The sequence below is a fragment of the Vombatus ursinus genome, unplaced genomic scaffold (assembly GCF_900497805.2).
Source record: "Vombatus ursinus unplaced genomic scaffold, bare-nosed wombat genome assembly UNPS02014158.1, whole genome shotgun sequence".
Taxonomy (NCBI): Eukaryota; Metazoa; Chordata; class Mammalia; order Diprotodontia; family Vombatidae; genus Vombatus; species Vombatus ursinus.
In genome coordinates this window covers 2832395-2848539 of record NW_020953936.1, presented here as the reverse complement: position 1 = coordinate 2848539, position 16145 = coordinate 2832395, and the positions used below count along the sequence as shown (strand labels likewise).

Here is a 16145-nt window from a genome sequence, read left to right as displayed (position 1 = left end):
TTTACACAAATTACATGAAATTACCTAGGCCAAAAATAAATTGTGACTTCCAACTGATACATACCATTAACGTGGCATTAAAGATTTTCCCACCATATGTTTTCAGTTCTCCAAGGATTTGTAGATAGTTCAGACGCAGTTGTGCAGCAGATATGAGTTGCTTGAATAATAAAAGAGACAAAGGTTTTAAAAAGAGCAAATCGCCTCAACCCAAACTAGATCTGAAAATGCCTTGAAAAATTTACAACAGAACTGAATAAATGAGAAAAAGCACAAAAATAAGCTTACTGCTCAGACATGCAAGGGGAAACTAGAAAATTATGATGAATAAGAAGCCTATAGCTAAATACTCTGCACAACCACAATGAAAATGTACAATGTATTTATTTTTAAAAAATCAATCAATAAACATTTGTTTAACATTTACTATGTGCCAGCCACTGTGCTAAGCACTGGGGATACAAAAAAGAAGGAAGACAGTCCCTGCCCTCATGGCGCTTACCATCTAATGGGGAAAATTTGCTAACAAATATATACAAAACAAGTTATATGCAGAATAAATAGGAGATGATTAACTGAGGAATTAAGAGAGGTTGGGGAAAGCTTCCTATGGAAGGTGGAATTTTGAAAACATGCAGTATGTTTTACTGCATGCCGTATAGAGCATTTCTGCTTTTAAAAACGAAAAAGCAAAAATCTTTTGCTTCAGAAAAGATTTGTTTTTAACCTAACTTAATAAAAAATTCCCTTATCCAAATCATAATACAAAAAAGATTATGTATGAAAGCATGAATCTTTATCATGTACAGCTTGGCTTTAAAAAAAAAGTATATCACAAATTCAAAGCTGTCCTATGTGTGAGAAGCAGTTTTAAGTGTATGCAATTATATATGTGTTGTTGTTCAATCATTTTAGTTGTTGACCCCATTTGGGGTATTCTTAGGGAAGACACTGGAGTGGTTTGTCATTTCCTTCTCCAGCTCATTTTACAGATGAGGAAACTGAGGCAAACAGGATGAAGTGACTTGCGCAGGGTCACACAGCCAGTAAGTGTCTAAGGCCAGATTTGAGCTCAGGAAGATGAGCCTTCCTGGGCCACCTAGCTACACATATACTCTTCCCCCCACACAGTTCTGTAGGGTACACAAAAAAAAGGACAGAATCAGCTAACAAATGTACTTCCCATCCTGCTATGGCTTTTGTTTTTCAGTAACTACACCCCCTTATAGTTTTAGAGAGTTGCCTAGGGCAGAGGTGTCAGACTCAAGCTGGCCCAAATGCAGCTATAACACTCCAAGGAACAGCCTGAACCTGATTAAAATGAAAATGGGGAATATGTAACAAAAACATGGATGATGTTCATTTATGGTTTTCTAGGTCAATATGCTGCCCACAGGTGTCAGTTTGTATTTGAATTTGATACCACTGACTCAGGGCACTGTAAGGTTATGGGACTGTGGCGGTTTTGTCTTTACAGCCCAGATGGCTAACAGAAACAAGTACACTGATTGAGAAGCGCATCCGCCTGAATGACCACATCACAGGATCTTATGCCTGCCTCCTGCCTTCTCCTGACCCAGGATTCTGCTGCCCGCTCTTCCAAGCCTAGCATCAGTAACTGGTTACAACTTCTGAAATGTCTTTCTCTCCCTAACCCTACTTAAGAATAAAGTCCTGTGATTTCTTTTCTTCAAAGAGGGCTCTGTTTGATCAGGGGCAGCTAGGTCGTGCAGTGGATAGAGAGTGTCTGGCCTGAAGTTAGGAAAACTCATCTTGCTGAGTTCAAATCTTGCCTCAGATATTAGCTGTGTGCCCCTGGGCAAGTCACTTAACCCTGTTTGCCTCAGTTTCCTCATCTGTTAAATGAGCTGGAGAAGGAAATGGTAAACCACTCCATTATCTTTGCCAAGACAATCCAAAAGGGGCCATGAAGAGTTGGACACAACTGAAAATGACTAAACAACAAAATGTTTGCTCAGTTGCTGCTATGAACACTCAGGGTAGGCATTTTATCTAAATTCATTGTCTAATTCTTTATCTATATCCATTACAGCAGTCTTGTTCAGCAAGTGATGCCTGATACAGACCTTTCCTAAAGAAACCACAGATATCCAGGCGTGGCAGAGTTGTGAGTTTCCCTAACCACATGTACGTCATTGCTAGGTTTCTGCAAGGTTGTATCTATTCTCCCTCCATGAACATTGTATGCATGGTGAAAGAGTGGGCCAAGATTTAGGAACAGACTGTGCTTTGATTATCCTTGCTTTTGCTTTTCCCTTTAGTAAATGTTTCATATTTAAGAGTTAATGGCTTCACTGTGACTGATTTGTGTAAATGGAATACACGCTAGGTACTCAGAAGCTAGGCTTGCTTAGTTGTGCACGCACAAGGGTTTCCCTTAGAATGCTGACAGTGGGTTTTTAGCATATCGACCGTGGCCAGCCCCAGTTCTGGGAAACCGAAAGTCTCTTCCCGGCTGTAGATTTCTATGATCCCATGAAATTTCCTATCTTTCTGAACACAGTTTATTTCTGTTTTTGTTGTTTGTAATTTCTCTGGAGGACACAAACTAGGGTTTGCCCATTCCTAGGACTTATTTGCCCTCAACCTGGGGGGCACTTGCTAAGGGCAGGAAATATCCAACCAGGGTATCCCACCAGCCACTGGTACAAAGGAGTGGAACTTATCTGCTGGAACCCAAAAGACAATATACTTCAGGAGAATCACTAAAAGGAGGGAAAACCATATTTTGAGAGTCTCCCTTTCTAAATATGCATATGGGAGGTGAAATTGTAATCTTAAGCTAGAGAAGACATTCCAGAGAGGATGCACCATGAACCACCACAGGGGTATATTTCAGCACTAACACTTTTGCCATTCCCCACCACACCTTCTTTCAATTATCTAGCCTCTGAGAAAGTACTGGGAGGAACAGAATAGAGAGAAACAAGCAGAAAGTCACCAACAAAGGAAAACAATTTGGCTGGGGCAATGGCCTTCATTCCACTCCTCTTCCTGCTTTTATCCATCTCAAATTTGATACTTCCTGGAACGTAGGCATGTGATTAAGCTCGTTCACTAATATTTTAATAGGATAGAATGACATTCTAGCAACCCCAAGAAATTTCAGACTAGTGTGGCCTATAACAGGAATAGTAATCCCAGGGGCCATTTGTCTCAGCTTGCACAATATAAACACAACCCCAAGGACTCTGAGGATTTCGCTGTTCTGAGAACTAGAAAGGCCTGAAGGATTTAACATATTCCCAGTTCAATTCTCAGACGTGCCCAAGGGCTTTACTTCACACAAAGGACATTCAAGGGTTCTCAGAAGGGTACATCAGACAATGTCTGAACTGGAAGTCCATGCAAAGGCAGTGCGTCTAAAACCTAGAGTTCTGGGCTATTAAAAAGTGAGTCTAATCGTAATTGTATAATAAAAACAACAATAACAGCATTTATATAGTACTTTAAGGTTTGTGAAGCTCTTTATATATATTTTTTATTTGATCCTCAAAACAACCCTGTAAAGTAGATGTTATTATTTTCCTGTTTTGCAGATGAGGAAACTGAGGCTAGAGGTTGACATTCCTAAGGTCACATACACACGATGTCTGAGGCAGGATTTGAATTCAGATCCTCCTGACTCCAACTATCACTCTAGTCACTGCACCATCTGTAGGTGACCATGAGCAGCCAGCTTGTGTCAGGGATAGGGTTCAAATCAGGTTTCCCCATCCCAAGTTCACTCTATGTGCTACAACAAATCTGCTAGGTTTTAAGTGAAGTCTGAGAAAAATTTAATTCAAAACAAAACCAAACACAACAACCCTACCACGCTTACCTAGGTCTCAATCACAGATTTATCAACAATAAACTGTACCTTTTGCCTGGGCTCCAGTAAGCTCTGATTCCTCTTCATATGGAAGCTAATGGCTTTTTTTATATCTTTGCCTCGCATGTTCCGGAGCAAAGTTGGAGATATAAAATTCTCTATTCCCCAGTCTTTCCTGTCAAGAGACAAAGATGATGATTTTAAAGTGCACTTTACTCTGATGAAGATTGTAATTATATTTCATCCTCTACTTATTGTTCCCACAAGCCTATAATTACGAGACCATTTTGCTAGTGGAGGGCCCATTTAAACCAACCTCCACAGCAATTATCAACAACTGTTCAGGAATTAAGCAGCCAGTGCTATTTTCTGTTGGCTAGTCCATTTACTCTATGTTATTTGATACATCCAGTGGGTAGAGATAATACAAACCTAATAAGGACAGAATGGGTGAGTGTCCAGGGCACCAAGTTGAGAAACAGAAGATAACTCTTACTACAGCTATCAATGTACCTTCAAATCTAGGGCTTACCCTCCAGGCCAAGGTTGTCATCCATCTCTTTAAAGGGAATAATAGCCTGTCTCATTGTTTATTAATGAGGCCACATGTGTGGGGCCAACATGTGTATATCTGACGGTCTGGGGACCACTCCCTGTTTCCCACGCCTCCCAAGTTAATGCGTTCGCTACCGTGTGTTATCCCATAAGGATGAACTTTAGAGCTTCTGACCCAAAGGGAATATGGCTGGAAATAAGAGCAGAAGTGGAGCTATGAGGCACACACTGTACTTTTTGGGGCGTTTTCTCCAATCCCTTCCACCTGGGCCACACAGCATTCGATTGCACTGACAAGTCAATATTTATTAAGTGCCTACTATGTACGTGGCAGGGCAGCTTTTTGGCACAGTGGATAGACTGCCAGGCCTAAAGTCAGGAAGACTCCTCTCCCCGAGTTCAAATCTGGCTTCAGACACTTACTAGGTTGTGTGACCCTAGGCAAGTCACATCATCCTGTTTGCCTCAGTTTCCTCATCTGTAAAATGAGCTGGAGAAGGAAATGGCAAACCACTCCAGCATCTTTGCCAAGAAAAACCCAAATGGGGTCACAAAGAGTTGGACATGACTACAATGGCTGAACAACAACAATATGTGTCTGGCATTGTGCTATGCTCTTGAGATACAAAAGGAAGGCATAAAGACAGAACCTGCTCTCAAAGAGCTCATAGTTTAATGGAGAAGAGGATCTATATTTTCCAAAATCATACCTTCAAGGATCATCACAAATATTACTATTACTGATCCCCCTAATCAAAAATGATCTTTTCTTCTTATGAACTCCTAAGTATTCTTGGACATACCCCTCAAGAAATGGGCCATGTTGACCTCTATAGCAGTTAGTATGTACTTGCTTTTTTGCTAGCAGTACCCCTTGCTTAGAAGGCTCTTCCCCCTCACCTTTGCTTCTGGACTTGCACGGCTTCCTTCAAGACTCAGCTTAAATCCCACCTTCTGCATGAAGGCTTCCTAGGACTTCTCTTCTCTGTATATACCTTGTACGTATTGTTTGTGCACAGTCTCTTCCATAAGAACATAAACTCCTTGAGGGCAGGGACTAGGCTTCTTCTTTTCTTTGAATCCCCAGTGTTTAGTGAGTAAGTGTTTAATAAATGCTTGTTTACTGACTGACATTCTTATCTTCCCCATTAGAATTCAGTCTCTGCAAAGGGAAAATATCTTAACAAAAAGCCTACCAAGGTAGGCTGGCACATTGGACCAAAACAAAGATAATAGAGATAAATGTGAAGTCTTTACACCTTAGAAGTACAGATGAGGAGACATGGTTTGAAAAGATCTGGAGGTCTTGGTGGACTGAAAGCTTAATTTGAGTTTGTATCATGTGGCAGCTGAAAAAGTTAATGTGGTCGTGGTAATTCAGTGGACATCTAATGAAGATCTTACATGTTGGTCAGGCCCAGAAGCACTAAGAAGCCCTTGTACAGATTCTCGCTTTTCTTCACTAGTTAAAGAAATGAATCAGTTTCTAAATTGAAGACCCACGAGTTCAAAGACCAAGGATAAAAATACCTTCTGGTGGGACAGCTTGAAAGAATTATTGTTAAGGAATCATCATTAAGACGTTATCTTCTTCTACAGTACATTGTAGTGCCATGACTAAAGTTGGTTAGAGGCTGAAATGGAAGGAGACTATGGAATCTTTGTCCCTTAGAGGAGGAGTTCTTAACCAATAAGTTATGGGTCCATGAATTTGGATGGGGGAAAAAATTATTATATCTTTATTTTCTCTAACCTCTAACTGAAATTGGGTATTTCCTCAGTTTTTTAAAAACACTATTGTAAGACGGAATCCATAGGCTTCACCATGCTACCAAACAGGGTTAAGAACCCCTGCTTTAATTATCAAATTTAATTACCAAATATTACACATTGTTGACTACTTTTGTTACTTTAGGGTTATAGGTCCTAACAATGATCTAACTGATATTTAGACTGTGTTTTGGTACATAAGAGAAGAGAGTATCTGGGTATCCCACTTACTCTATGTATTTCAAAGAGATCTTCTGTGGTTGGGCACAGGCATAAATCCGTTCTTGAATGTGTAATGCTGCTAGTCGTAATGCAGAGCTGCATTTCATTTCAACCGCAAACCTTTCCTGAAGCACATCGCTACAGCTCTAAATCCAATGATATTCAACCAATGAGAAAACAGAACAGTGGTCCATTAGATAAGAGTTTTCACATTCATAGGTTTGAAAGGTAACAGGATACAAAATTAGGGATGGCAAACTGGAATTAAAAGCTAGATAAGGGTTTCTAAGATTTTGAGGCAGCATAATCCTAGGACCTCCTGAGTTTCTCAGTTTATAACATGTGGATAACTTCCAGGCATCTCCCTCAACAATATCAAACACATTAACTGAATTGGACCTATAGCAGTGGGTTAGGATGGAAAGAGAGCTCAGGCCTAAGAACTGTCTTCTTTCACTAATTAACTATAGCAACTTAAGTAAGCTTCTGTGGACCTCAGTTTCCTTGCCTGTAAAATGAAGGGATAGAGAATATATTTAATTTTTTTTGGTGGGAAAAAACCCTAATGATTTTAAAAAGATTTTAAATCACATCATTTATACAGAATCATCAGCAATTAGACTCCCTTTCTAAGTCTCAGACCTTTCATCAAAGAAACTTCATTAGTAACATAGGGAAACACTGAGATTTGGGGGCTGGCCAGAATACCAGATTACAGTATAAAAGTCAGAGATTTTGCTGCTAACACATACACATAATAAATGAAGCAATGTGACCCAGATGTTTTTCTTTGCCTTTTGTCCTTACTCTAACTTTATGGGCATGTTCTTCAAAAAGGAACTGGAGAATAAGGTAGCTTTCATTGCCCCAGCTCCACACAGCTTCTGTAGGTTTTATAATGTTGCAACAGGTTTTAGAGATGCAAGACCACAATCAGAGGTGTAACAGGAGTATAAAAAGTCAGTCTGCCAATAAGGACTTGGAATCAGCACAGGTGGAAAAAAAAAAAAAAGACAGTTTCACCCAGTGGTATTCTTCTGGCTTTTGTAGCCTCTGTGACCTTGGAAGAGCTGATAGCCTTTGGCTATGCAATAGAAGAGCTATTGCTCTTTCTGACAGGGAGAGGTTCATCGTCACTGCACCCCACATAGATAGTGGCAGAGTATAGCAGCTGGCCCTAAAAAGGCTATCTATCTGAATCCCAATTGATGATTGTTGACAGCATCTTGGCAACCACAGACAAGCAGGGATACCTACAGAGATAATGTTACAGGGAGTAGAAAGGCAGCAAATATTGCAGATGTTTCATCCAGAAGAGACATCCAAGGGAGAATAGTAGAGAGGGATATAGTGAAATCACCAGAGAATGTTAACCATTCTAAAGTATCAGAATTGCCCCAGATATGCTTGTTTTCTACCGATGTGTGGTATGATAACTGGTAAGAGAATGCACCACATTTGTAAATGTGGAGACCTTTTCTTATCGCTTTAGCTGCTATGCTGGTTGATTAAATGTTATTTGCTTTGGTTTATTTGTCCTTATGGGCAGCGAGGTGGTGCAGCGGATAGAGTGCTGGGCCTGCAGATAGGAAAACTCATCTTCCTGAGTTGAAATCTGGCCTCAGACACTTACTATCAAGTCACTTAACCCTGTTTGCCTCAGTTTCTTTATATGTAAAATGAGCTGGAGAAGAAAATGGTAAACTACTCCAATATCTTTGCCAAGAAAATCCCAAATGGCGTCGCGAAGAGTCAAACAATGACTAAAACAACTGAACAACAATTTATTCTTGGTTGCCTGGTAAAAGAAAAATAAATCATGGGTGCTCACAAACCATTGTTTTGAATGGATGCTGACCCACAGAGCACTTTGAACTAGGAGTAGTTTTTCTGGCGTCTCAAGTATGAGAGGGTATCCCCCGTGTGACACTGAAAAGGGAAAGCTAAGGAGCAATCAAGTTTTTTTCCCTTGTAAGAACAGTTGTGTTTTGTTTTGTTTTTGCCACAACAAAGTGTTAACTGTTGCTTTTCATTATTAAAGCTTAACTGTTTTTTTCCTATTGAAAGATATCCTAACAAATATATCATCTTTTTAAAAAAACATATCATCTTTTGAAAGTGCCAATTTTATGTATTTTTAAAATTAATTTATTTTGATTTATCAACAATCACTTCCATAAGCTTTTGAGTTTTAAATTTTTCTCCCACTCCCTCCTCACCTCCCTCCCCAAGATGGTGTGCAATCTATTTCATCTTTTGAGAAGGAAATCTGTCAGTACATGACACAATACATACTCACCTGCAAATAGAGATATTCAAAGGCAACTGGATCTTCTTTCAGGAGATCCAGTGGATCCTTTGGGACAAAACATAGTCTAAAAAGGCATCTATAGTCATGTGACTCTTTTCTTTGTACCACCTACAATGTTTAAGTTAAACACAATTAGTCATTTTAACTTCAACTTTCTGATTATAAAAATAGCATTTTAAAAGGTAAGGCAGTAAAAGACAGCCATTGTAGACCCTAGTCATAAGTAAATGTACAATCAAAGGGATCAAGATCCTCTGATTTCAATTTTTGTACCAATCCTGACAGGAAGAGAAGAAATAAAAAACTTTAGTGTTAGAGAAACAGGGAAATAAATGGGTTTGGGACTAGAACTCTTCTGTTATTAAAAATACTTTTAGACTTAGGGAACATATTCTTTCTCCTAAATAGGAAAATACTTTCTTATAATTCTTCATCTTGGAAATAACTAAGAATGTCACTATTTCATGAATTATGATCAACTTCTTTCCTTCATATTTCCTCTTCTAATTTCACAGACTCACACCATTCCTTCTCTAACACAGATTTACAAAGTCCAAACATGGTGGTAGAGGGAAGGTGGGAGAGAATCCTATCATTGACCAATTTTTAAAGTTCTTTATATATAGACAGGAAAAAGGAGGTGTACTGTCTTTGAAAATAACTACTATAAGAAAGAAAAAGAAACAATTATAAGAAATAGGACAGTGATAGAAATGTAGAAGGTTTGACCAAGATAGGGGAGAAAAGGAAGAAGACAGAAGTATAAAGAAAAAAATACTTAAGAAGTAGAAAGGTCAGAGGAGAAACAAAAGAGGAAAAAGAAAACATAGTTTTAAATCAACAAGTACATGTAAACATGATCTATTAATGTAGGGGTTCTTAACTTTTTAATGTCACTGACCTCTTTTACAATCTAATGAAGCCTATAGACCTCTTCTTGAATTAATGTTTTTAAGTGAATAAAATAAAATACATAGGAATGCATAAATAATACACAAAAAAATACATAAAAGACAAAAAAAACCTGAAAGTTACCAAAATACATATTTTTTAAAAATTCAGAAGGGGACACAAATAGGGCAATTTTGTTACTGCTTCATTAAAGCTTTCATGTACTCCAAAATGCATATAATAGAAGATTATATTTTCATATACAATACTCTTTCCCCCTCATCTTTGTGTATTCAAATGTTTGTGTTTTCTGATGATTGTCAAATTTATAATTATTTATTTTTTTATGGCAGGTTCTTCTTCACCTATTTTTATTAATTTATTTTTAGTTTTCAACAATCACTTCCGTATGCTTTTGAGTTTAAAATTTTTCTCCCCTTCCCTTCCCACCTCCCTTCCCAAGATGGCGCACAATCTGATATAGGCTCTACATACACATTCCTATTAAACATATTTTCACATTAATGATGTTGTAAGGAAGAATTAGAACCAATAGGGTGGAACCACAAGAAAAAGGAAACAAAACAAAACAGAAGAAAAAAAAGAGCAAACCGTGTGCTTCAATCTGCATTCAAACTCCATAGTTCTTTCTCTGGATGTGGATAGCATTTTCCATCATGAGACTTTTGGAGATGTCAAATTTATAATTTTTTAAAATGGTAAATGGAGAAGATACAAGTCTATTCATTACTGACTAAGCAGAGTTCACTCATATCCCACCCATTATTAAGAGAAATAATGTACTAGGGATGACATAAGAGTTTAACTCAGCAAAGCATTAGGCACTGACTTACCTGCTCAATAAATTCATCTTCATGCAGAAGGTGTAACTTGGAGATATTATACTGCTCCTCCAGGGCAAGAGCAAAATGGTCAATGCTACGGATAGATAATTTCTCCTTCACAGTGAGGATGATGTCCTGGTAAGCAAGGAAGACAATAACCACAGACATATTTCAATGATAGCATTTCTGAAAGCATCCTTGCCAGAGAACATCAAATATCTTTTTGCCAGAAGAAGAGATTGACTTTTGGCTATATATTCAGGTAAGGTGACAAAGATAACAACTTGCTCTCCTTGTCTGTCCTTAGGGCACAGGCAGCCAAATTGGGGTACATGTGCCCCCAAGACTCACATGAGAGGCTTGTCAAGGATGTATGTGTAGTAGTTAGTAAATAATTGTATTATCCTAATGGAATATTCCAAAAAGTAATAGTATTAGTGGAAAAATGTATGTACTAAATAAAGTTTTCTTTATGAAAATTAATTAATTTGATTTGATTTCTTACATGCATATTCATGGTAAAATCTTGGATTTATTTCTTTTCACAGTGAAAAGTATGTACAAGGAGGCTTATTGAAAGCAAGGAATACAGGGATAGAAAAAGGTGGGAATGTGATGTAAGAAATGATGAGCAGTTCGATTTCAGAAAAACATGGAAAGACCTGCATGAAATAATGAAGAATGAAATGAGCAGAACCAAGAGAATGTTATATGTAGTAACAGCAATATTGTATGAAGAACAACTGTGAACAATTAAGTTATTCTGAATATTATAAATATTCAAATCAACCACAAAAGAGCTATGAAGGAAGATGCTACTCTCCTCCTGAGAAAGAACTGATAAATAGAAGTATACATAGTATGGTTTTATGTATGTAAATATAGATATCGATATCCATGTCAAATGGTGGCCTCCTCTAGGGCAGGGTGGGGAGGGAGTTGGGGAGACAGTTTGGAACTTAAAATGTAACAAAATAAATTAAATTAAAAAAAAAGAAAAAGATTGGGAACTCCTCATGTAGGAAAAAGAAGTCTCTTCATCTAGGAACTTTTGTTTCTTGAATTGCCAGCAGGATTGTGAGCCATTGGTTTAAAGCAATAATAGCGACAACTATTTTATTCAAAATTTATTGACCATCAATAAAAACAAATACTGAAATACACAAACAACAGTAAAATGATGATACATGAAATGGGTGAGCTTTTATTAATGACTGGGTTGGAAATGTGTATTTCAATTTCAGTAAGATTTTTTTTTGGAGGGAGGAGGTTGGATTTATTATTTTGTCAGTATGGGATGCTCCTTCTACTAATATGTATTATATTATATATATAAATTATAGACAAGTCTATAATTTATAGTATTATTTAGAGAACTGCCTGAGAAACTGAGAGATGAAGTGATTTATCCTCTCACACAGTCTAGGTTGGAGGCAGGCCATGGATCCAGATATTCCTGACTCCAAAACTGGCTCTGTATTCACTTAACCCACGTCATATCCTTCTCTTTCTTTTAAATAAGATAACAAAAACCACCTCTCTGTTTTCATGCACTTTATGTATTCTTTAATGCACTTCTATGTATTTTTTCAGATTTTATTACTATTATGCTTAGTTGTAGTGAGTAATATGTATACATATGTAAGTATGTATGTATGTATGTGAATATATATTTTTTTATTCTGTTTTATTCACTCCCAGTAGTCTCTTCTCATTCTTCACCCAACAGACATCTCTCCTGTCCCTCCACATGTGGGCACTAACAATGACTAACCACTAAATTGTTCTCCAAGGCCTCCTGGGTTGCATAAAAGTTGGATGCAAAATCTTTTGTCTTGAAGCATTCACCCAGTGATTTTTTTCCCCATAAGTTTGAAGACCTAATAGTCTTCCCACCCCCTTCCCCCTGCTTTCTTTTCATTTCATTACTCATGGAAATGATACTAAATAATATGTATTACCCTCTGCCTTGCAGCTGAAACCTAAGGACCACCTGCCCTTCCCACTAGCCCTGAAGCTGAATCCTGCTCTATGTATTGTTTCCTATAATAATAATAACAATAGCTAACAGTCTCTTTGAGGTTTGCAAAGTAGTTCGCATACCGTTATCTCATTTGATCCTCACAACACTCTTCTAAGGTAGATGATATTATGATCTTCATTTTACAGATGAGGAAACTGAGGCTGAGAAAGGTTAGGTTAAATAACTTGCTGAGGGTCACCCAATTGTTAAGTATTTGAGGCGAGTGTTGAACTCTGGTCTTCCTGTGTCTGTCAGTCAATGAGCATTTATTAAGTGCCAGTCATGTACCAGGCATTGTTCTAATCTCTAGGAATACAACAAAAGACAAAGACCATCCCTGCTTTCAAGAAGTTTTCAGTCTGATGGGGGAGACAATATGAAAACAACTCTGAACAGACAAGATATATACAAGATAAACTGGAAATAATCAATAGAGGGAGGGCATTAGCCTTAAGGGGAATCAGAAAAGACGCGATTTTTACCTGTGAGCTCATTGAGAAGAGGGCTTGTCTTGTTTTTCTACTTATATTCCCAGCACTCAGCATGATTTGCATATGGTAAATACTTAAAATATGGTCATTCTTTCATTCATTTAATCCATTTTGCCCAAAGACATTATGGGCTATACCCCTGCATACAGAGGGGAAGTGCAGTCCGTTGGACCTGGCGTCAGGCTCACATTTTGACCCTAACATAGCTATGTAGCCAAAGGCAGATAATCACTTAAAACTCTGAGCTTCATGAAATGCTCAGAGGCCATCAGTTATTGAAGAGTTGTAAACTGCCTCGGTGGAGGGAATCCTCACACTGATGACATTCTTAACATGCCTTTCCATCACTTGTAAGAGGTAGGTGGTGTGCTGTAGTGGATACTGCTGGGCCTCAGTAACTAAATGTTAGCTATTATTATAAGAGGAGAATATAAATATATCTGGGTTCAGCTACAGGGCAGATGTACTTAGACAGACCTGCAACAAAGTCCACCTCTGACACAAAAACATGTCACTTAATTTTTCTGTACTTCAAAGAACTCTTTAGGAAAAATTTGTTGTTGTTCAGTCGTGTCTGACTCTTTGTCACCCCACTGCAGGTTTTCTTGGAACAGATACTAGATTGGTTTGCCATTTCCTTCTCTAGCTTATTTTGCAGATGAGGAAACTGAGGCAAACAGGGTTAAATAACTTGTCTAGGGTCACACAGCTAATAAGTGTCTGAGGCCATATTTGAACTCAGGAAAATGAATCTTCCCCACTCCAGGCCTGGGCAATCTATCCATAGAGCCACCTAGCTGCCCCCAAGGAAAATCTACAAAGACACAAATGGACTATGATTGGTGTTGATTAAAGGGAGTTCTCACACCAGGAGTTTCCATAGCTCGTTCTTATATTCAATCATCAAATCTTCCTTTTCCACTTGGAATGACCATTTTTCCTAACTCTGAAATTTATCTCATACCAGTGGTGTGTTAATGCTACTAACTTCTTTATTCTATCTAAAAATTCATTAAGCAAAGCATAGTGTCCAGAAAGAGGGGGATAAAAATAGTCCTACCCCTAGGTAGGTTCAGTCCTGAGCACTACATTTTAAGATGAACACTGACAAGCAGAAGACGGGGTGATCCAGATGATGGAAGGCCTCGAGGTCAATGACAGCTGAAGAAGCCTGATAGCTGATATTTGAAGTAATGTCGTATGGAAAAGGGAATATAAAACCTTTCCTGATTTGTTCTGGTTGGTCCCTAAGGGAAAAATTAGGAATGGGTAGAAATTTCAGAGACCAATCCAGGCTGAGTATAAGGAAAAAACATCCTTGCAATTAGAGTTATCCAAAAGTAAAATAGATTGCTTCACTAGAGGCTTTCAAGGAAAGGCTAGATGATCACTCATTGTGGGCACTGTTGATATTAGTTATATTTCAAAGGGTTCAAGAGAAAGCTGGGTAAGATATCTCCTCGACTAAGGGAAGTTATCCCAGGAGAGATGGGAAATACCCAAGAATGAAATTCTGAAGACATAAATACAAACAATTCCAAAGAAGAGGAAAATTGAGAGATTTATCTCAAGATAGTGATGTGGATGCATAGGGAACTCACTAACCAATTTAGATTTTTTTTAAAAAAGTGAACAGAAGATGGAAGTAAAATCAGGTGATAGAATGAACATTTCTGTGGCATGGTCCTATAAAAATAGTGTAAGGAAACTCAGAATAAGCTGAGGCTGGCAAGGGAAGCTAAGGATGACAAAAAAGAGTTGGATTTATTTAGTTTGGGGGAGGGTTAGCGGAGGAAAAGGAGGATTAAAGAAGGGAAAGAAATTTTTGCTTGAAATGGACAAGATCATGATAACTAATGGAGTTGCTCATTTCCTGTTTTCTTTCTTTCTTTTTTTTTTTGACAAAGGAAAATTACCTTTACGTTGGAAATGACTGAACAAAAATAACTAACCAGGATAAGTGAAGATATAGTTAGAGAGCACCCATCTGCCCTTAATGAACTTAAGTGATGTAGCCCAGATGAACTGCATCCTCTGGGAAAGGGACCACAAGATTAAAGGACAAATGTTCCAATTTAAAAAGGGAGAGAGAGAGAAAGAGAGAGAGAGAGAGAGAGAGAGAGAGAGAGAGAGAACGGATTCTTCAAATTATAGGCCAATGGGGCTTGACTTTGATTCCTGGGAATATTCTAGAACAGATCATTTTAAAAAATGGTTGGCAAACATCTAGAGAAGGAAGAGATGATTTCACAGAGTCAGTATGGCCTCATCAAGATTAGGTCATGCTAGACTAACCTTATTTCCTTTTCTGACAGATTGCTAAGAGAATTTTTTAGGCATAGTTCACTAAGTTGTTTTTTTTTTTTTTTTAAAGCAAGGCTCTTGATAAATTTTCTCTTACAATTCTTGTGGAGAAAATGAAGAGATAAGGATTACATGATACTATAATCAGAGGGATTCAGAACTAGTGGCAAGGCCAGACTCCATGAGTACTTATTGTTAATGGTTTATTGCCAACATGGCAGCAGGTCTCCAGTGGAAGACCCCAGGATTCTGTGCTTGGGTCCTATGCTGATCAATATTTTTATCAGTGACTTGAATAAATGGCATGCTCATCAAATTTGCAGATGACACAATGTTGGAAGGGATGGCTGACACACTGGATAAGAGAATCCGGATCTAAAAGGATCTTCAGAGAATAAGAACTTTGGGTTGAGTCTAATAAGATAAAATTTAATAGGAAAAAATGTAATCTCTTACACTTGGGTGCAAAAAATCAACTTCTCAAGTATAAGCTGGAGCCTCTTGACTTGAGAGGTGATGGACAAAGACACAAATTGAGACAAATATTTTTGGCATTGGTTTTGCCTGACTGCATATTTATTACAAGGGTTTTATTTTTCTTCTTTTCCCCACTTGTGGGATGGGGAGGTAAGAGGGAGAGAAAATAAGATTTTTGTTAACTGAAAAAAATTAAATTAAAACAGACAACAATAAATCAGGAGAGGCATGGTTAGATAGTAGCTGTTCTGAAAAAGGTCTAGGAATTTTACTAGACTGAAAGCTCACTGAGTCAGAAATATAATATAGCAGCCAAAAACAACAACAACAACAAAAAAAACCAACTAGTTTTTTGGCCTGCCCTAAGACGGACAGAGCTTCTAGGAAGAGGGAGGTGATAGTCCCACTGTACTCTGCCCTC

At 38.0% G+C, this 16145-nt stretch overlaps 1 protein-coding gene across 1 annotated transcript in view; it reads right to left on the bottom strand.

Moving 5' to 3' along the window:
- FRMPD1 (FERM and PDZ domain containing 1) overlaps positions 1 to 16145 on the bottom strand; it is a 76779-nt gene that overhangs the window by 13419 nt on the left and 47215 nt on the right. The window contains exons 9-13 of the mRNA XM_027859087.1: positions 10439 to 10564; positions 8682 to 8801; positions 6392 to 6528; positions 3884 to 4010; positions 65 to 160 (exon numbers count right to left, since the gene is read on the bottom strand). Coding sequence (XP_027714888.1) covers positions 65 to 160; positions 3884 to 4010; positions 6392 to 6528; positions 8682 to 8801; positions 10439 to 10564 — 606 coding nt within the window. The remainder of the gene's footprint in view (positions 1 to 64; positions 161 to 3883; positions 4011 to 6391; positions 6529 to 8681; positions 8802 to 10438; positions 10565 to 16145) is intronic.